At 46.8% G+C, this 20,881-nt stretch overlaps 1 protein-coding gene across 2 annotated transcripts in view; it reads right to left on the reverse strand.

Moving 5' to 3' along the window:
• Window positions 1–6,398: 6,398 nt before the first annotated feature.
• Window positions 6,399–20,881, reverse strand: part of LOC142557337 (uncharacterized) — a 30,148-nt gene continuing 15,665 nt past the window's right edge. The window contains exons 5-9 of one of the 2 annotated variants that reach the window (XM_075669095.1): window positions 20,415–20,837; window positions 19,252–19,392; window positions 18,045–18,185; window positions 12,341–12,685; window positions 6,399–8,806 (exon numbers count right to left, since the gene is read on the reverse strand). In XM_075669095.1, coding sequence (XP_075525210.1) covers window positions 7,892–8,806; window positions 12,341–12,685; window positions 18,045–18,185; window positions 19,252–19,392; window positions 20,415–20,837 — 1,965 coding nt within the window. In that variant the 3' untranslated portion in view covers window positions 6,399–7,891. The remainder of the gene's footprint in view (window positions 8,807–12,340; window positions 12,686–18,044; window positions 18,186–19,251; window positions 19,393–20,414; window positions 20,838–20,881) is intronic. The other variant, XM_075669094.1, reaches the window with a different exon arrangement.

The following is a 20,881-nucleotide window of genomic DNA, read 5'->3' on the forward strand; positions in this document are numbered from 1 at the left end:
GATAAGACGAAGATGAGACGAAGTTGCTGGCGCAGATGTTCGCACGGTGAAGCGCGGTCTAAATTTACGTGCATCAAAGATGAAATCCATCGGCTCAGACAACGGCGCACTGAGAGGAGTGTGGGCATTTCGCGCACGCACACACGAACGATCACACTGCCGGCTCAGCCATCTAAAACATAGCCTTCGAGATTTGTTTCTGCTCTGTGAGAGCCACCTCTGAAGCGTGGATTGCGGCGTCACGTAAAGCCCAAACAAAACCAAGTCGCAGATTTTCAACAGCCCAAATATATCCATACAGCCAACTCGCCCAAGTCGACGCCAAAAAATGATTTTTTTTTTCTGTAGCCGAGCGGCGATCGTCAGCGCCTCTTGCGGCAACTTCCGTCAAAACTGACACTGACGGACCGCGCTACTCAGGCTGCCCACGCGGATATGCGAACGTGATCGTATCTTCATGCTTGTTTTGAAACGAATAAATAGCGCAAGTTTTGCTGTGTGGTTTCAAACCAATCTAAAAATTAGACGGTAGGATACGCCCGGCCATTCGTCGTAAAGGGGAAAAGTCCTACGCTGCCGGGCACGTTCACAGCGTGGAAGTCGCCGGTGTGACTGTGCTGGCGAAGTGTCACTCCCAGCAAGGCAAACACAACTACAGCGTGTCTCTGAACGTCAGTACACTCAACTAAAAGCAGCTCAATTGAGCGTGCAGGCATGGCTTAGCTTTATTAAGCGTTAGGCGCAGGTGTTCTTGGCCAACCATTCGAGTTACCGTAGACAAAACGTGTTCTTCCGTGGTGCTGTTTTGACACGCTTGCAAAGCCTCATTGGCCACGAATGATAGGCGTCATATCTTTTCGAATTACTAAAAGGCTCTTTTAAACAACTTGCACAAAAATTGTATTAGACTGCTATGTTCTGCCAAGCAACCGCAGTACTTAGTTTACAACTGCCGAGGCACCGGCACGACCTTGAGCCGCTCCGGCAGCCAACACTCGGGTGACAGTATCCGGCAACCTGAACCCAAGCAGAGCCGCACAGCGCGAAGTGCTCAGCGACTCACGCAAGCCAGAACGCCTGCAGCCACCACGCTTCGTGCAGCAAATAGCTCTGAAAGATAGGGAGAATTTAAAAAAATATGTAAGTTGGCTTCCCGGCAAGGCTCTTTCCCGAACAAAAACTTCAGTCTACTGACTAGACTACTTTCCAGTGCGATCCTCCAGGGAGGTAGCGCGAGCACAAAACCACGGCCGACCAGGAAATCTGTAGTGTCGGAGAGCAGGCAGTCCTGCGCGGCCGTTACAGTCTGACGCAGCAGTACCGTCGTCCCCACGCTTTCTTACCTCGGCAGTTTTCGATGTCTTGCACATCTGCCATTGCAAAACAGCGGTAAGAGAACGTTTACCTACAGGACGGTGGCGCACGTGGTTCAGAAGTTTCGAATCACACGCGGTTATGGTGGCTAGACGCGGCCATAACAAGTGCGCCAGCTGGATCCTACGCCGTCAAATGAAGTTGGATCAGTGCCAGAGTTGTGCTTTCGACGCTACAGGTGGCGCGGCCGTCACCGGGAAACTCCGCTGTCAGGGGTGGCAACACTGATGGTGGGAGCCCACTTTGTATTTCTTGACGAGGTAAAGTGGGGGGGGGGGGGGAGGGCATACACTCTTAAGCAAAATTACACCCTTTTGCCACACAACAATAATCGTCATCTATCTTGTCCGTATTTCCTTTTTTTAACGCGGCGAGCGCGGTACTTTCCAGTAACGAACGACATGCGCGTTATCAGCATGACATAGCATTCCCGACAGGAAAGTCGCGGGCGCGGCGTTTTCAAGAAAGGAAACGCAAGCAAGGCAGATGATTATTGTGTGGCAGAGATACACCCCAAAGGGTGTATCTCTGCCTAAGGGTGTAAGGGTGTAGTACTACACTCTAAGAAAAGTTTACACCCTTTGGAGTGCCCCTTCTGCCACGCAACGATAATCGTCATCTGCCTTGTTGCGTTTCCTTTCTTTAACGCTGCGAGCCCGGTACTTTCCAGTAACGAACGGCATGCGCGTTATCTGCATGATAGCATTCCCGACAGGAAAGTAGCGGGCGTGGCGTTTTCAAGAAAGGAAACGTATCAAGGCAGATGACGATTATCGTTGTGTGGCAGAGGGGCACGCCGAAGGGTGTAACTTTGCCTAAGAGTGTACACTCTCAGACAATGGTACACCCTTTGGAGTGTATATCTGCCACACAACGATAATCGTCATCTGCCTTGCTTGCGTTTCCTTTCTTGAAAAATCAGTAGTAGTGGCGTCTCTATGTTAACATCTAAAATGAAATTTGAACTGCATGCCACGGTGACATTTAGAAGGCGGAGCACTGTGGACACGCCCCACTCCACAGTAGCCTTCTCAGTGCAAGGCATTGAAGAAGGAATGGGAGAACAGCAGACGCTGTGTTTTATTACCAATAAACGTCACTTCTGCTGTATGCATTGAAGTACTTTCTGCGGCAAAATATTTCTGAAATGACCTATTTTAACTTGAAATGCATTTATCCTCTTCGAGCAAAAGTGGTTTAGAGCATCTTTAATTATGTCTTTTCTAGCAGTAGTACACACTTGTAGATCAAAGTAGACGCTTTTCATGTATTCGCTGGCTTCTTTCACGCTCGGAAAAACACTTTTATGTAGCACGTATCAAGCAACAGAAGGCTGTGTCGGGAGTTTTTCATGTTGCTTTACAACATTCTCATTGACACTTTTCATCTAATTATAATATTTGAGAAGTTTATTAATTAATTAAGATCAATGACATAATTAAGTACAATGAAAAATATTATCTGAGTATCTTCAAGAGACGGCAAACAACATTACCTTGGTTCTTTTCAGCTACGCAGCATTTGCATATTTCTAATGTTCGGCTCAATTTACACGAGACACCCTGTATATTAGCCCAATTTTCACCGGCGGAGGACAGTGCCCTGGAAAGGTAACAAGTACACGTGGCAATTTATATAAACATAAATATATAATTTTCCAACAGACCATTCCTAACCCGGCTGTGTCAGCACAGAATCTGTTTTTGAAGATGTTTAACCGTTAGACCCCGGACGCATGCCTTAGAAGGTGGAATGGCCCTCATCGTTAAGGCAAGTGCTCCGAGAAGATTGGTGCGTTACAAAAAGCAAGCAAGCAATAGCTTAGATTGAAGGAAGTTACAGGACAGGTTCGTCCCCTAAAGTTGCTGGGCGTCTCTCATCGTTCCTACTGTGGTGTGTTTCTACAAGCTCAACCACATCGTTTATTGGACAGTTTTAATGCTGAACAAAAGTGCTGCTTTCTCTGCAAGGTCCACCATGGTTGCCGTAGTGCCTGTTCGTCAATGAAATCTGCAGCGCACATCTCTGTCGTAATGTGCAATGTTGTCGGGCTTACAAAGATATCAACCCAAGGTTGGTCCGGCCAGGAATTTCATTTCTTGCTACTTTCGTCCAATTATGATGGTCGTTTAAGTGGCATAGCCAGAATTTTTTTTTCGGGGCAACGGAGGGAGGCGGGACACACACATGACTGGTGATGGGGAAGGAATTAAGGAGGGGTGCTAGGTAGACCGCTTGCCAACACACAAAAAATTCAGGGGGGGGGGGGGGGGGGGGCACGTGCATGGTGTTACACCTCTGGCTAGGTCAACGGTCGTCAGCCTTAATTACTAATGTTTGAAAGACCTAACTTCGCACCAGCGTAAAATAATACAAATTGCCCCCTTCAAATTTCTCCAAATGAATGCAGGACAGTGTGGATTTTCCATGCTTTAAATTTCCATGTTTTGTACGTGTTGTTTCTACCAGTGTGCGCCTTGCCTTACTAAACAGCTTTCAGATATGACAGTTACAGTGACAAGAACTTTATTAGAGTGTTTTGAGGAACTCGATTGGGGGGAACCAAAGGCTCCCCGATCAGGTTGGTGACTCTGCCCACGACTGGACATGGAGGTGGTGACTCTCCACGACGTCGCGGGCCCTCTGGACAGCATGTAGTTGGTTTGTGAAATCCAAGCTCTTCAGCAAGGCATCCCACTTGGACTTGTTATGAAAATAGAAGCCCGCGTTGTACAGGCACAGCCAGAGCATGTGGTCGAAGGAGCAGCACGCGTGACAGCATTTGGAGCACGATTGCGGGTAGTTCGGGTCTATCCAATCAAGCGCTCTCGGGGTGAGGTAGGATCTCGTCTGTAAAAGCCTGAAAGTAACAGCCTGAGCCCTGTTCAGTTTCGGGCTGAGGGGAGGGAATATCCTCCCGCTGTGTCTGTAATGTGACGTAATTTCGTGAAAGGTCGTAAGATTATCTTTGAAGGGGCAATCCTGCGGGAGAGCCAGACCGTTAGCTCGGCCGCGGTTCGTGAATTCCCGTGCCAGGCAGTTGGCCCGCTCGTTATGGTTCAACCCGTTTGGTTAGTTGCATCGTTCATGTAGGCCGGGAACCACGCTATGGTATGACCTGCAGTTTCCTCTTACGTAGTAATACGAAAGGATCTGTTGACGATGTCAGCTGCGTGTTTACAAACTAGATCGCACGAGAAAGCCCTGGCCCTGATACAAGTCAAATTTCCTCAGGACAAACAATATCTATCCTCGCATTGTTATGTTCAAGATCCTTTCAAGGTGTTAATGTAGTGTTATGCAATCTTCATCTAACTTAATTCCAGCATTGTATGAAAGCATGTGGATGGTTGGTCTCTGTAAACCAGACATATTTTTGTTGCAGAAACCCTATATCCTGGAGAAGACCCACAATATACTTAAGCTCCCTGAATAATACTAAAGCCAGCGACATTTCTTTTTTAATCTTGACACCCAAGCTGCCCACTGCAGTCTTCGCGGGAACAAGCGTGTGAGACGAGCTTCTTTCTCATATTTTCCAGAGCCAAAATGTCCCTAGAGAAAGATCAGGGTACTTAATCATTGGATACTTTTGTGCGAGATTGCAACTATTTGCTAGGGAATCTTGGTTCTAAATGTGCCTTTGCATAGGGACTGCAGATGATGCATTGTGCTCCGTTTAACTTAATATGCTTGCTTAGAATGCATGTTTTTTCTTGACATTCTTTATGAACATCTGAGTATATGTTCCCAGGTGCTGCTATTCGAAACTAAGCTTGAAGGTACAGACCTTTCAAACGGGGAGGAAGAGTACCTCCTCTCTGGAATGTTGAGTGTAAATACAAAGGCACACACTGAAGACTCTGCAGTGCTTTTGTGGAAGAGCCGACGTAGAATTACAACAGTCCAGAAGGCGTTTGATAGTGATGCCCAGAAAGCTCTCATTGGAAAGGTCTATAGACTAAAGGTTTGATCACGTGAAGCTGTCCATATTGCAAGCGATGCAGTATTCAGCAATTAGCACACCATGGACCAAAACTAAACAGAACAAATCCAGCAATGAAACAAGCTTTTATTTACCACAATGAGTCAGCAGTGTTGACAAGAGCCGTGTCAAGCAGAAATGAAACAACAATAACCAAAAGTTAATTCTGTGCAATCCATTGTGCAAGGTGCAAGCCATACACATTGGGGCATGAGGACTTACAATCATCCTTTTTGGCACGGGCCACGGTTTTATTGATGAAATCAAAGAATGAGAATACAGCTATATTTGTCACACTAGAAAAACTGCAGCTTACAAGGCCAAACACATATGCAAACATAGCTTGAGAACAAGCAATTATGGTATGAATATACAGGGTGTCCCACATAACTTGAGCCAATAATTTAAAAATGAAAGATGCGTCGGAAGCGAATTCAAGCGAATGCGTACTATTCGCAATAGCATATAGTAACTCAGGCACTTCTTTGTTTCCCCATAAGTCACTAATTAATTAAGTTTAATTATGCAACTTTTTAAGTATTGGCTGAGGACTCCAAGTATGACATGTAGATTTGTAGAGCACCTTCAGAAACCACCGATCGAGTTGTTTCCTTTACGATACGCCTCACGTATTTCCTTTTTCGGGTTTGCAAAGAAAGCCAGCGAAATATGAAAAAAGCCATGTGATGGAGCGCTTGTGCAGGAGTATTGTGCTGCTCTCAAGCAAGCGTTCGGTGAACAATGTTGGCTCCCGTCGGATGACAGCGACAGCAAAAATGCATGCTTCTGGCAGAGCGTCGCCAATGCGATAAAGAACGCCCTGCCGCTTCCTCGTCACCAGTCACAATGCAGCTGACCTTGTTCACCGAACACACACTTGAGAGCAGCACAATACCACTGCGCAAACGCTCCGTCACGTGGCTTTTTTCGTATTTCGTGGGCTTTCTTTGCAATCTGGAAAAAAGGACTATGCGAGACATATCATAAAAGAAGCAACTGAATCGATGGTTTTTGAAGGTGCTCTACAAATCTGCGAATCATACCTGGGGTCCTCAGCCAATAACTAAAGAGTTGGGTAATTAAACTTAATTTATTAGCAAGTTATGAGGAAAACAAAAACTTATCTGAGTTACTATAGGCTATTGCAAATAGTATGCATTCTTTTCAATTCGCTTCTGATTCGCCTTTCATTTTTAAATTCTTGGCTCAAGTTATGTGGGACACCCTGTATATATATATATATATATGAATCTGGATGAAATAAGAGACAGGTAAGCTCGCACTTTCTTTAATTGCTTGCATTCCTGAATCAATAAACGTTGTGTCACATGTTTGTGGTTATTGCAGAATGGCAAAGGTGGGAAAGACTGAAGAACAAATGAATGATATACCAGGAACTCTGGTTCAACTTGGAGAACTTCTTAGTTGCAAGTCAAAATGTGGCAACTATATGTAATTGCTGCTCGACATCACATAATAATCAGTAATAATATACTAATTCCATACAGTCTTTGTATGTGTTTGTTTGGTTCACATTCATATTCTATAGGCTATAGCCTACATTTTATATTCTTTTATGCAGGCACGGTGCTAGACATAAATCTGTATCACTCGGCGCAACATACGTAGAAATCCACGCGCACAGAATGAAATTACAAGAGAAAAACGTTGATGACTCATTATTTTGAAAACAAAAACGCAACAGAAACTTCGTTGAAAAGTGCTCAAGAATGGATCTCAAGGCACCTCCACACGACAATAAAGATAGATAGGGGGGGGGGGGGACTCTAGAAGTTAACTGACAGGAATCATGTTCATCTGATGGGTGTGTCAGTATGATGAAAGTTCTTGGAGGTGTGCACATGCATACTAATTACCAGTGATGACATGCCGACTAAAAAGCCTGACATAAATATGTTCGTAACTCATTAGGAAATGACTCTCCCAGCTCTCTCTCTTGCTTGCAACATTGAAGAATCCCAGAACACATTCACGAAAACTTCCGAAGCTTATCAGCCAAGCATGACTCTTTTTGAAGCTTGCTTTATTTAAGAAGCTGTCATCAGCTAAAGCCGAGACAAACATGTACTGAAAAAATTCTGCATACGATGTCATAATTCCATATGTATTCCATATTATTTGCATGAAAATTATATGGTTCTTGCATCAATTTCACTTAATTCTATGTGCAAATATGTAAAAGAAGTGGAATTATGAGAATTCACACAGCTTTCTGTGTTAGGGAAAGTTGATCTTTTCTCTGCATGGCCCCACGTTCACCTTAGGAGTGCCTCACTGGCACACCACTGAGAGCCACAATTTTGAGCAACTATATAGGTAACTGAAATTGCATTTGTGCCCTGTGCTCATAAATATATTCTTTCTCGCGGACTCGGTATGTGGTGAGCGTGTGATTTTGACCAGGCTTGGGACAATCGCAAAGCAGGCATTACAAAAGGTACAAACATTCTTTAAACTGGCCTACAAAAGACCGACCGAGCAGCTGCCCCACCAGATTTAGAAGCCAGTGACTCAGACAGAAATCTTGCGCTTGGGAATGCGAATGCGCTGAGTTTTCCGTCTCCCCTGCTCCGTGGGGGCTGCATCCAATGCCGCCGCCTCGAGCCTCACCTCTCCCGATGGTGTCTGAAATGCTACCATTGTCGCCACGCCAGCGACCATCTTGGGAGCAGACTTCCTTGCCGTGTGCACGGTGTCGCCGAGTGCCGAGAGTTCAGATTCCAACTTACACCCTTGCTGCACCTTTGGCAAGTGGCTTGATGTGCCATTGGGTGCACCGCCAGCTTTTGGAATGCCCAACTTGCTTTCTTTCTCCTCCTTTTTAACCTTTTTCGCACTTGGCGCACCCATGGATGACTTCCCTTCCACCGATTTCAACTTTGTGACTACCGCCGCCGGAAGCCGTGGTACCTTCGGCTTGGCGATTCTCCCTCGCCCAACTCCGGATTTGGTTTTGACAGCAGATTTTAGTGGCTTGGCAGCAGCGGCCATCTCGACTTGCTTCTTCCGACCCGGCTTCCCTGGCTTCTGTTGTGCCGGTGCTCGCGCTGCCTTAACCATCTTTGGCTTGCCTGGTGTCTTTGCTGAGCATTTAGCTGGCTTTCCGCCGGCCAACGCTGTCGGCTGCTGCGCAGAAACGGAGGGGGAAGAGGCCTTGCCATTGGTGGCCGTTCCGACACTGATGGTGTTGAGGGGACCAGGGCACACCTGGAAGGGCTTGGTGTCGAACGCGGTCGACACACTGACTTTGTGCACCTTGAGCAGGTGCTGGCGGAGGTTTTCGCGGATGTGGCAGATGAGGCCGCAGCGGTGGCACAGGCAGAGACGCTGAGCAAGGCTGCGCAGCTCATGACGCCACAGCTGGAGCAGCAGGCGCGTGCGTACGCCGCAGCTCGAGCATGTGTATGGGTGGCTCTCCGTGTGCACCTGAAAGGCAATTAAATTTTGACCGATATTACATTCCAGTTCAGCTTAAACATGTGGGTAAAGCAATGCCAGTCATCATGGTCCCTAACTCGGGGGCTCACAGTTAATTGCACTGGTGAAGTGGGAGCACCTTCCTTCTGCTCTGCGAAATGCAATACTACTATATACGCCTGTTCAGTTCACTTGGTGCATTTAACTCTTTGTGGTCCAATGATTACTGTGGGAATCGGTGTGTCGCAGAAAATATGTGACATCGAGGAAAACAAACAACAAAACCATTTTCAGAGATGTGAGTGTCAGCTATGCTAATTATATATTTTGTAGGCGTTGTTGTACCACAGCTAAGCATGGCTTTCCCTGAAATTTTATGAACGCCCATGTGTCTTGCATCACACTGAGGTTAGGCCTCTGCACTCTATCTTTGAAGTCTGCTGCCTAATGCACGCAACTTGCTGGGCAGCACAAAAAACTTGTCTTCCAAGTAATCTGTGGCATCATTTTACACCGTAAAGATATGAATTGAGAAGTCTGAAGAAATGCATGCTGCTTACAACACCGAGTTTCTGGCAGTTCATGAGAAAAAAAAACTTAAATTTATTTCCAGAATCTCTAGCAGAAATTTTCGCTTTATTTGTTTCTGAGTTTTGTCAGTCAGGAGCGTGTAACATGAATTTCTCACTTCGTTAGAAAAGCTTCAGACCAGAAGGGGTTAATTTTTTGCTGCTAGAGTACATTTGGATGATTGAACACCTAAGGTGAACAAGTCTTGCCCACGATTTTAACTTCAACTGAGAGTGATGCTTAGTTCTGAAAAAAGGCCCGTGCAAGATCGCAGTGCCACGAGAATGGACACCAGATACCCTACACACACTGGACAGAAGGAAGATGACAACAAGACACAACTACAACAGACAGAGCAACTGAACCCACACGAGTCAAAGCTATGTGAATGTATGTCTGTGTTTCACAATGCAAACACAGAATTAGGATATATTACTTCTAGAACATGCTTGCACGCACTCACATAAGCTATCTGCGAAAACAAACACCGAAGAAAAAGAAACCTAGTATCTACACTGAGTTAAAAGTGCACAGCGTAGTCTTGGCTAACTAATCAGTAATGTGTGCTAAAGTAAGTTGTTAGCGGGTGAGAAAAGGATAAGTAAGTTAAATGCTAATATTAATGAGCAAACATTTATATTTACTTCATCTTATTCTATAATTTGTTATATCCATGTTTGTCATACAGTAGAACACGGTTGGTACGTTTTTAAAGGAACCATAGAAAAAAAAACGTAACCGTGAGGAAGGGTGCAGATCACCACAGCACAACATCAGAAACAGTCTGAGTGGGTACCAGTGCAGTTATTAGATGTCTCGGTGCTTGTACTATGACCAGGAATGGCACATGCGTGCGTGTATAATTAAGGAACACGTACAGCGTTCCGTGACGGTGGCCCCCACTGCAACATTTTGTATACGCTTCAACACATAATGCGGTTTTACTGTTCTGAAGCTGACTTAAAGGGACCCTGAAATGATCTTGTACAAACATACCGAGTCGTTAAAGTAGGTCCTTCTGATCATTAATTGACGCACCTAAATGCTCAGTGTAAAGCGTGTAACTTATTATAAGGCTTTAAAAATGTACGTCGCTGCTGATCGCAGCACTTCGCTTGGCAGAATTTTAAGCCGCTCCTACCCATATGACGTCATTTACCCCAATGACGTTAGTAAGGTGAGCTATCCGATTGGCTGCCCAGGGTGTGTCATCAAATTTTTTCAACTTTATGGGGAACAAATGTTGTTCGTAATAGTTCGAATATTAGTTCATTTGTTTTTATACAAAGAAAGTAACAGAAAGAGAATGCACAAGAGAAATTTTTCACTACGCTATTATGCACTTCCGGCACACAACGTTTGTGTCACAACGTCCTCCGTTTTGACGAGAGCTCCGCAGTCAGAGTCCATCTCAGTCTTTTCGCGAGCACTTTAATTCGACTCTGTTGCATTGTGGGCTCCAAACGTAGCGACTGGCAATATGTCAAGCTGCGACATCGTGTCCCCCAGCAAGGCAGCAGATGAGCTGACTGGCTGCAGCGCATCGGACTGCCACTATCCGATCGGCACCAGGATTTGCATGTTTGTGGCCGTCACTTCACACCGGAGGATTACTGCCGCAATAGCTTTTCGCAAGTCCAGTATTCAGGTAAACGCAAGCACAGGGAGACGGGGCCTGGCTGTTTGACCGTGCCATTTCACGGGATGAGCAGAAGTGCAAATGTGAATGGTCTGCACGGTGTAGCCACCTGGTGGCACAGAGCTGAACCACAACACTAGCAGTAACGAAATGTATTTTTCTTTGCTGCTGATGTAAATTTTTTGCAGGAGTGTAATCATCAACACGTTGTTTTTATAAATGTTTAAAATGTTTTACACTTGGTTAGAGCAATATTAGTGCTTTGTTTGGCTGGTTAAGCTCTACACCAACAGGTGGCTGGACCGTGCAGACCGATCAGGCCGCTCATGTACGTCTACGCTAAAGTTCCTTCATCAGCTTGGGTTTATGCCTCCAGCCATCCGTCGAAATGCCCAGCTCGCCTGTGGTTACCGGAATACCAGACACGTTCGGTGCTGCGACACAATGCTCGCAATGCATGCTGCTTTGATAGCTCTCGCTTGAAGTCGACTGCCAAGCAGCTGGGGGAGAGTTTGGAGAGGCTTCGCACACTCGCTCCTAGAGAACTGGAAGTCGACGACACGACGTGTTATCATGACGCAGAGTCAGTGAAGGCGGAACTCAGCCTTGATTACTCGGCGAACAAGTTGAGGAGAAAATGCATGACTATGGAGGAGGGTAACTTGTAATCCTCCGTAGCTCTCTTAATATGAGAAAATTCACACAAATTGTGGTGCAAATGATTAACTTTAGCTGTACCCTACACGTCTACAAAATTTGTCCGAACCGTTTCAGGGGCCCTTTAAGAGAAGCGGCAATTGCGAAACAGAAGTGAGACCATTGCAGGCCCCAAAGTAAATGTACTTTGGCAGAATTGGCCCAGTGTGCGAGGTATTTCAGTAGGTTTTAGATGATGCGCATTATTTCAGATGCTTCAACAACTGCTCTGTGCACGCTATCTCCCAAAGTTTGTGCAGTGCCTGGCTTGTACAATTTCGCTGGTTTATCGCAAACTTCAGTCTCTTGCTGCAACGAATTGGTAGCTTTTTGCAACGAATCGGTCACTTGTTGCAACATGCAAGAGGCCAGTTTTTCCTAGCGCAGTTATATATACGTGGTGGCCACTTTCAGATGCACTGCAAGATGCGGGAACATTACAGAATGGTGCTGTATCAAATAGGGACATAATAGATGGGAGTCAACAGGATTTAGCTTGGGACCACGAAAACATGATGCAGCAGCCAGGAAAGCGCAACAGCGAGGAACATATCAACGAGGGTTCCACTGTATCAGGCTTTGATTCTCATTCTCTTGTCATGCAAAACCAGCTAGTGCAAGTTTCCATGATACTTCACCTGCAGATGCAGGAAGAGGCTCTCCGGTAGGCAAAACCGGGCAGGGCAGTATCTGCAGCCAAAGGCCCGCACGTCGCGGTGCATCATCCGGTGGCGCAGGAACACTCGCTGGTTGCGCGTCACGTAGCCGCACCGGTGGCACACCGCCACTTCGCCAATTGCGGTGCCGTCCACATCCTCCTCTTCCTCCAAGTCTTCCGCGGCAAACGCCGAAGTCAGCTTCTCCACGCGGCTGATTGTTGGCCGGTGGACCCGCCCTGCAGGCGCCACTACGGGCCCATTCCAAGACTTCCAGTGCAAGCTCCGCGGTGGCTGCATGTCCTCTGTCCACTTTATCTTCCGCAGCTATGAAGAAAGAAGACAAAAAAATTAAGCAGATCCCGCGCATTGTCGAAATAGGTGGTGTCTAAAACATGGTGGTCATGATGTGTGTCCAGTTCCGCAATCACTTCTGGCGCATGCATCCCACAAAAGCATAGCCTTTAAGATCTTTTTCTACAGTGCAGAGGCAACCGTCACAAGGGCATGGTTTTCAACACCATGTTTTGGTGTTATGCAAATCATTTTTCAGGTAGCAGACGAGCCAGCACTGTTTGTGTAAGGCAAGCAAGTATGCGAGAGATGAGTGTGCATGTGACGAGAGCACCAAGGTCACGACCATAGTATGACAATGGTGGCGTGAAGGCAATTGTACAAAGAAATGTTAGAATCTGGGTGGATCCTAAAGGTGATGCAATGTCATGCAGCATCTACGTAGCATTAACTGCCATGGGGAAGGGACTGCGGGAATGTGGGCTAATCCTGAAGGTGGTGCAGAATAACACAGTGCCTCAATGTGCTAGCAGCCATAAGGAAAGAATGGGAGAAGCTGGCGTGTACTCTTTTTGTGAGTACATTGCTGCTATGCAAAGTACTACATGCAAAAAAACAGTGGTGAGGTCAACTATTATTCACACATGTCATTCTTGCATCTGTGGCCCTATGCTATCATTTGTGCTAAGTGACATGACACACATAGACACCAATTGTTTCAGAGGGATAGTTAATGGAGATAGCCTAATGGTCAGGGCGTCAGACTGGTATGCTGGGAGACCCAACGTTTGATCGCACAATAGGACACTTACATTTTTTTTATGTTGAAAAGGCCTGAAACAAGGCATGGCAGTAACCTACTTATTGACTTAACTGCCACAAAGCACTATAGAACCTCGTTCATACGTTTTCGAAAAAACCACGAGAGAAAACGTACTAATCGAGAAAATGTGCAATCCGAAGTAACTAAAGAAATGTACAGATTCAACTACTGTTGCCATCTACGTAATGCAAAGCGTTGCACGGATCGTTACGGCACAAGACATAGATGCGTGTCGAGCTGGTGGTGCTCCGACGGCCCGAGACGCGCTTTGTTGTTTTCCTATTGTGCGCTGTTTTAAGAAGGCGACGGGAAACTGAAACAAAGTCGAGCTGGTGGACAACACTGGATGTTGCCGCAGTGAAACATGATGCCCACATCGTGCCGCCTGCAGTAGGGAACACCGGCGCGTTTGAATTATCGCCTACTCAAAGCGCACAGTACGCTACCAATGGCACTACGCACCACGCACTGTAATACAAATACAGCGGAACCCCGATTATACGACTTTCACGGGACTGCGAAAAAGCGTCGTAAAATCGGAACATAAATTATGCCTATAACAATACTACTCATTTCGCACGACGGATTTATGAGAAACTTTAATGTAAACTACTAATATACTCTGCAGGGCTTGGAAATCCAAATTACCAAAAAGTAAATGCGAAAAGAATTAATGCTGCAGTACAGGTACAAATCATGTTTTATTCAAACGAACCTTTACGGCACTCCACTGCCCACTACTGCGATTCCCACCAGCCGGCGCAAACTTTAAGAAAAGTCAGTAAGTTCCTTTTGGACCTTGTTTAATCCGTGAATTAAGAGCTTTCGCTCAAGTTGGGCAACGTCCAAAAGGAGGTCCTCTGCGGTGTCGGGTGAACAGATGAAGTTCCGGATGCCGTCTATGTGCCGTAGCATCTCGGCGAACGCAATAGGCACAGGCACAGCATCTGCGACGTCGCCCTCGTCTTTGTCCAATGTCACAGCGGTGTCAGCACTAGGCAAAGCTTCCTCGATGGAGTCATCCAGCGACACCTCACCGCAGATCGCAACATTGTCGTCAGTCTCCATGTACTTGGCAGAGGTCGTGGTGGGGTTTAAACCCTCGAAATCGTCATCGGCGAAGCCTGCATCGGCCTCGAGCGGCATCGAGGTTGTTGCGTTCCCAGCAGAGGAGGCAGTCTCTCGCTTAAAGCCGCAGTGCTTGAATGAGTTAGCGATTGTGCTTCGCGACACTGTGTTCCACAAACTGTCAATAAAATGCATGGCGTTGAGCACAGTGATCTCTTTTTCTGACTCACTGCGCTCCATAGCCACCAGCCGATGCTGCACTAACCGCTACCGGTACCCTTGCTTGACGCACTGAATGATACCGGCATCCAGCGGCCGCAGCCGGCTTGTGCAGTTGGCCGGAAAAAAAAACAACCTTTATGTTCCTCAGGCTGGACGTATCAGGTGGGTGGCACAGTGCGTTGTCCATGAAAAGCAACATTTTCCTTGCCTTAGCACCCATTTTGTTATCCAGCTGCTGCAAAAAATTGCTGAAGAGCAAAGATGTCATCCATGCCTTTTTGTTGAAGTTGTAGCTGCACGGCAGCGTCTTCAAGTATTTAAAGCACCGTGGCTTTGCAAACTTTACAACAACGAGCACAGGCAGCCTCTCGGAACCATCCTCGTTAGCACAGAATAGTTCCATCACATGCTCTTTACTATGCTTGCCACCGTGACGGCTGTCACCCTTAAACACAAGGGTTTGCTCAGGCTGAATATGGTAAAAAATACCGCTCTCATCGGCGTTAAAATGTCGCAGGGCTTGTATGCAGCAATCATCTCCGGCAGCGACTCCATCCACTCGTTCACCATTAAAACGTCCACGGAAATGGTTTCTCCGTAGAAGCGGCTGTAAACAATTCTGTTTCGTTTTTTAAAGCGATCCAGCCACCTCTTCGATGCCTGAAAGTCGTCGACGCCCAGACGCAATGCCACAAGGTCCACCTTTTCGTTTAGAATGGCGTCGTCAACGTTCATCGCAGAGCTCCGTGCTTGATGCAGCCACTTGAACAGAACTTTTTCTAACTTCTCATGCCGTCCTTCTTTTGCCACTTGTTGGCATTACCGCTTGTTGGCATGCTGCAATATCACCGCTTTGTTTCTCAAAATCGTTTTAAGCGAAGATTCGGATATCTTAAGGTCCCGGGCAATGCTGGCTTTCGTGGCTCCATGCCGCTTTTCCGCTTCCTCGATAATATTCAGCTTATCGCCGGGCGACAGAAGTGTCCGCTTTCGGGACATTGTGCATCACGTTGCTCCACACAACTCAAAACCTCTGATGAACGCTGGTCGCTAGGATTACAACGAAGAACACGTGTGATAAACCTAGGCCTCTCCATGCCACCTTGTCAGCGATCTGCTGCTGGGAAACTGAAAGGAGAGAAACGCTTCCCCAACACAACAAGAGGCGACGCCGCCGAGAAGAGGGGGAAAAAGCGATTGTGGAGAAGAAAAGGCACTATTTCAGCACAGCGGGCGTCGCGGGCGGCTGCTGGTAAGGGGGAGAAAAACGAACGATGAGACGAGGCAGGGAAGAAAGCTGCGCCGGAACGAACCAGTTGAGCAGCGTCAAGCGCTCCGCATGCAGAGAGACGGAGCGAGGAAAGATACCCGCGGCACTTTTCTTTCGTCCGCCGTTTTGTCCCACGCTTCGCGAGGGTCTTCGTACAACGCGGGTCAAGCGTAAAATTTCGTCGGATAATCGGGGTTTTTAATGCATTGCTTCTATGGGGACTTCGCTGGGACTGCGCTAATCCATTGTAAAACCCGGGTCGTCGCAAAACCGGGGGACGTATAACCGGGGTTCCACTGTAGGTGAAGATGCTTATCGCAATAGGTTTGGCAGCAATAGCTGTGAATGTGGCGCGTGACAACCGGGACAGGGATTTGCTGGTACCAGAATAAGAAACTGTGCGCATCGTCGTTTTCAGGTGAGACGAGCGGCTATATACTGTTCTCAATGGCAGGTGCCTTGCCCCTGTTCTTGTTTACATGAGATCTAGTAGCTGGAAAACACAGATGAAGCAGTCTGCAGCAGGGAATGGCGGTGCGTTTCGGTTGTTGCCTATTAAAACCGTGCACTGCGCTTCCGACAGCACCGTGCGCTGTGACACAGATTGGCAAAGATGCTTATCGTAATGGGATTGACGATTATAGCTGTGAATGCCGTGTGCGTCGACCCCCGAGATTTGCCGGACTGAAATAAAAAATTGAGTGCATGCCGGCGTTTTCACGTGACACGAGCAGGTGAGTAATGCGGTGAAGCTGCCGCAGTGGACAGCTATATACTGAGTCGATCACGGGTGCCTCGCGCATTTTCTTATTTACATGGTATTTAGTGGCCAGTATATGTATCATACGATCGCAGTTTGGCGACGCACTGAATGCTGGTGCCGAACGATCACGTTTTACAAGAACATATCAACGAGGTTCTACTGTATCTGGTATGAGGCAAAGAATGGCTTGCATTAAAACATGATCCCCAGTATCTCCTCCTGTGCTACTTACTTCATAACACTAGGTCACGTACCATGTGACAACTGCAGTTCACGGGATTTTCCAAAGCAGCAGAACTGCAGTGCATGGAGTGTCGAGGTGTAGCCCCGTACCCATAATTTAGCATACAGCGTTGCACTTGTTTGTTTGCAATGCCCAAACCTGATGAGGGGCCCTTTAAAGTCACAGGCATATCTAACAGCACGGATGGCACGGAGGACAACTGCATCCATGAGTGTGCTGCTGAATCGAGCCTGAGCACTGGCGATGGCAACAGTAGTGAGGATCAAACAGGCACTAAAAGCGTGACATGCATACATGAACAAACGAGTGTGTTATGAAGATACTTGTGTTTCCTCTTTTGGTACAAATGGATAACGCACAGCTGGAAAAATTTAACTACGATGGCCTAACCTTGTAGGGCAGCACCTTGTCATGATCACAAAAAACAATTTCGAGCCTTACACGAGAAATTGAACATTGAAAAATTTGACGGACTCAAATGTGGTTTCCATCTATGTAATGCGAAGCATTGCACAAATCGTTGCAGCATGAGGTGCCAACACAGCCGCATCAAGCTGTTGGAAACCTAGTGGCCCGAAACGCACTTTGCCATTTTCATATTGCCTAATGTTTTAAGACATTGAACGAACCAGTGAGCAAGAGAATGAACAAACGAGTGAGTGAGAACGAACGAACGTTTTCCTTGCCAACCACTTTGCTACCACATCTAAACCTTCAGACACATCAAAGCTCACAAACCATAATGCACGATGCCGAAATATCATGTCACCAAAGTGAAACTTCATGTTTACTTCGCACCGTTAGTCGAGGTCACACGTTGACATCGTTCATACTCAATGCACTTGGCTGGTTCTCCCACTGTCATCCCACAATGCCACCATCCGAAGTGCCAGCTACTTCCCATCCCTGACTGCAGATGGCACTAGCTGTTTGCTTGTTGACCCACGAAAACTACGAGATTCAGAAGGAACACTGGCTTAAAAAATTAAACTCTTTTTTCACCTTGACGTTCTTGTACTCGTCGCGATTGGGTGGCGTCCATCCATACGACACTTTACCCAGGGCAGCCCGGAAGCGCTGCTTGGCCTCCATCCAGTAGTGTGGACTTTGGGCAACAGGCCGCTTCTTCAGTTTGTCCCATTCCTGAGCGAATACAAAAAGAGAAAAGAACATTACTGTATGGTCTGATGACAAAGCGAACGCCTAGGTCGCACCGCATCACATCACTTTATTACATGTACAAAAATAACCCTATTCAGGTTCTTGTTTTTGCAGTATGTTTGACAGACTCTGACAATGAGAGGAAAGAAGCGGTGCAAGGACTAAGGGTGGTGGTAGCATTGCCAGCAGCATTATCAGCAGAATTGCCAGCTCTACATTGCAAACAAAGCAGTTAATGAATGAATGAGCTTAGAAGTATGTTGAATTGAGGTCTTCGGTACAGAACCCCTTATTTAGCACAACGCACACAAACAACAAAGAGAAGACGTATAACAATGCCCGTATCTCATAGTATGTTGTCCTTCATTGTGTGCCTTCTCTTTTTAAGATTGTGCTGCATTATAAAAATCAATGAGTGAGCAGATGTTCAATTTCATAGGAGTGCCCCAATGCCCGACTGGTGAGAGCGAGGCATCAGGGCAGGATACTAACAGAAAAATTGTTGCAGTCACTAACGATGACCTGTGGCACAGGCCTGCCTTGATGACTAATGGCACATTCAGCTGGTTCCTACTCTGCTCCGACTCAGTTGGCAGTGATGGGAGGCCCTCTCGAGAATGGAGTCGGAGAAGGTCCGCGACAGCCGTCCGTTTCAGCTGCTCCAAGAGAAGTCAGAGGACAGAGCCCCGTGACCAGAATCCTGTTGGACTTTGGTCATGCTCCCGGCTCAGAGGCAAAAGCGACTCCGAGCGCTCCAAGCTGGAGCATAGCGCACCGAATGGACCAGGCAAAATGTGTTCCAAGAGCTCAGTTTGGACCAGACGAATGCAACGCTTATGGTTAGAGCACTTGAAAGGCGACCAGTTGAATACACCGTAAGCTGCACAAGGCAGGTGGCACATTGCGTGCAATGCATGCAAGATATAGATAGTCATGCAGGGCATACACTTCATTAGCTCGGGTTAGGCCGTGCCAGACTGATACCAGCATCAGCTTTATGTGAAAAGGGGTGATGACAGACCCACAGACAGGTCATAACCCGACTCACCAAGAACACAACGCAGTCATCATTTGTCCACTGAGCTGCGTTCTTGTGGTACCAGCCGATCTGGAAGATGCCACTCTCACGGTCGACCCACTTCAAGCGGTTACCAAATGTACCGTCGTCGAGATGGGGAAGCAGAAAGTCCTGCAGGCAAATTGACAAGTCATGCCGTCTTATTTTCTTTCTTTTCTTTTTCTCAGTCATAAGCGCAAGTTTATTAAAATTAAAACCAGAAAATATGGTCCCATCCACGAAGTAGAAAAAAGAAATTAAGCTGACTAACTTGGAGACCAATGCTAAAGGAAAAGAAAGGCAGAAGGCAGGGACGACACAAACACTATAATCACAAAACAAGCAGGAGCTCGTTGAAAAAACAAATTCTGTCTAAAAAAATGCAAATGCCTGACTGCTAGACATTGTTATGGCATGTGAACTGTATCTGTATTTCCCCCAGAAATTTCAGTGTAGCACATTGGCAAATTGGTCATACTACTTTTAAAGCTCAATTTCATTACATTGTGACCATGTAAAGGCATATCTTAATATGGTGTAGATTTAGAGAAGCTTTAGTGCAAAATTTGAGATTTTAAATACAAACAGAAGCGCCATGAAAAGCTTGCAAAAATCGCTGCTTTTGATATGAACACTGACAGAAATACCGCCGTTACCGTTCGCCGAAGGTGACACATGAACTAGAATGCGCGGCTCCTCAGTATGCTGTTGGAGAAAGGCAACACCCACGGCTTTCAGCGGTGCCCCGAAATATCTCAGAAATGGCTTGCATCATATTGACAACTACCAGGTGCACGCGTCGTCGGCTTAGGTGTTGTTTAAAGGCAGTTAATAAGAAAACTATGCAATTACTAGGCCTGCCACATTGTCAAAATTGCTTTTGGAACTTGTTTTTGCTAATCTATAATGAATTTAGCCAGATTAAAGTTTCGTTCCAATTTGCCTTATGTACGCACTTTTGCCACAAAGTATAGTCCACTGGAAAAATCTTGATCCTAACTTAATTATATGGAAGCATCTTAACAGACTCGAAATGCTTTGTTTATAAGTTGATGATGTTATACACACCCTGTTATAACCTGAAAAGGTAACAACACTGTATATTAAAAAAGAATTATTTTTATCTGTGTCAGCTGACCAGTTGATCCCTATACCTGCATCAGTCGAGGTCCCTTCCGAGACTTGTGATGCCGACCGGTGCGAGCCACCGGCTCCGATAACGGCGGCAGGTAATCCTGCGAATCGTCGTCGATGTACTCGTCATCCAAGCCATCATTGGGGTATGGCGGGTAGACGGTCACTTCCGTCGAATTGGGATCCTGCATGGTCACGGTGAACGTCGTCCCCGCAGGCACGGAATCAACGGGCCCACTCCCAACTACAAAGGCCTCGCCCCCGCCGCTGCCCGCCACCGCAGAGGGAGAAGAGGCAGGCACGGTGACGTAGGTGATGGTCGGCCCAGTCACCGCCCCACTGCTGATGTGTGACTGCTGGCCGAGTGGTGGCTGCTGACTGAGCTGCAGGAGCGGGAGCGCCGCTTCCACTGCCTCCATGGCAGCCTTGAGAGCAACGGGATCCTGCAAATTGATTGATTCAATTGATTTGGCTGACTGGTTTGACT

The sequence above is a fragment of the Dermacentor variabilis genome, chromosome 9 (genome assembly GCF_050947875.1).
Source record: "Dermacentor variabilis isolate Ectoservices chromosome 9, ASM5094787v1, whole genome shotgun sequence".
NCBI classification, from domain to species: domain Eukaryota; kingdom Metazoa; phylum Arthropoda; class Arachnida; order Ixodida; family Ixodidae; genus Dermacentor; species Dermacentor variabilis.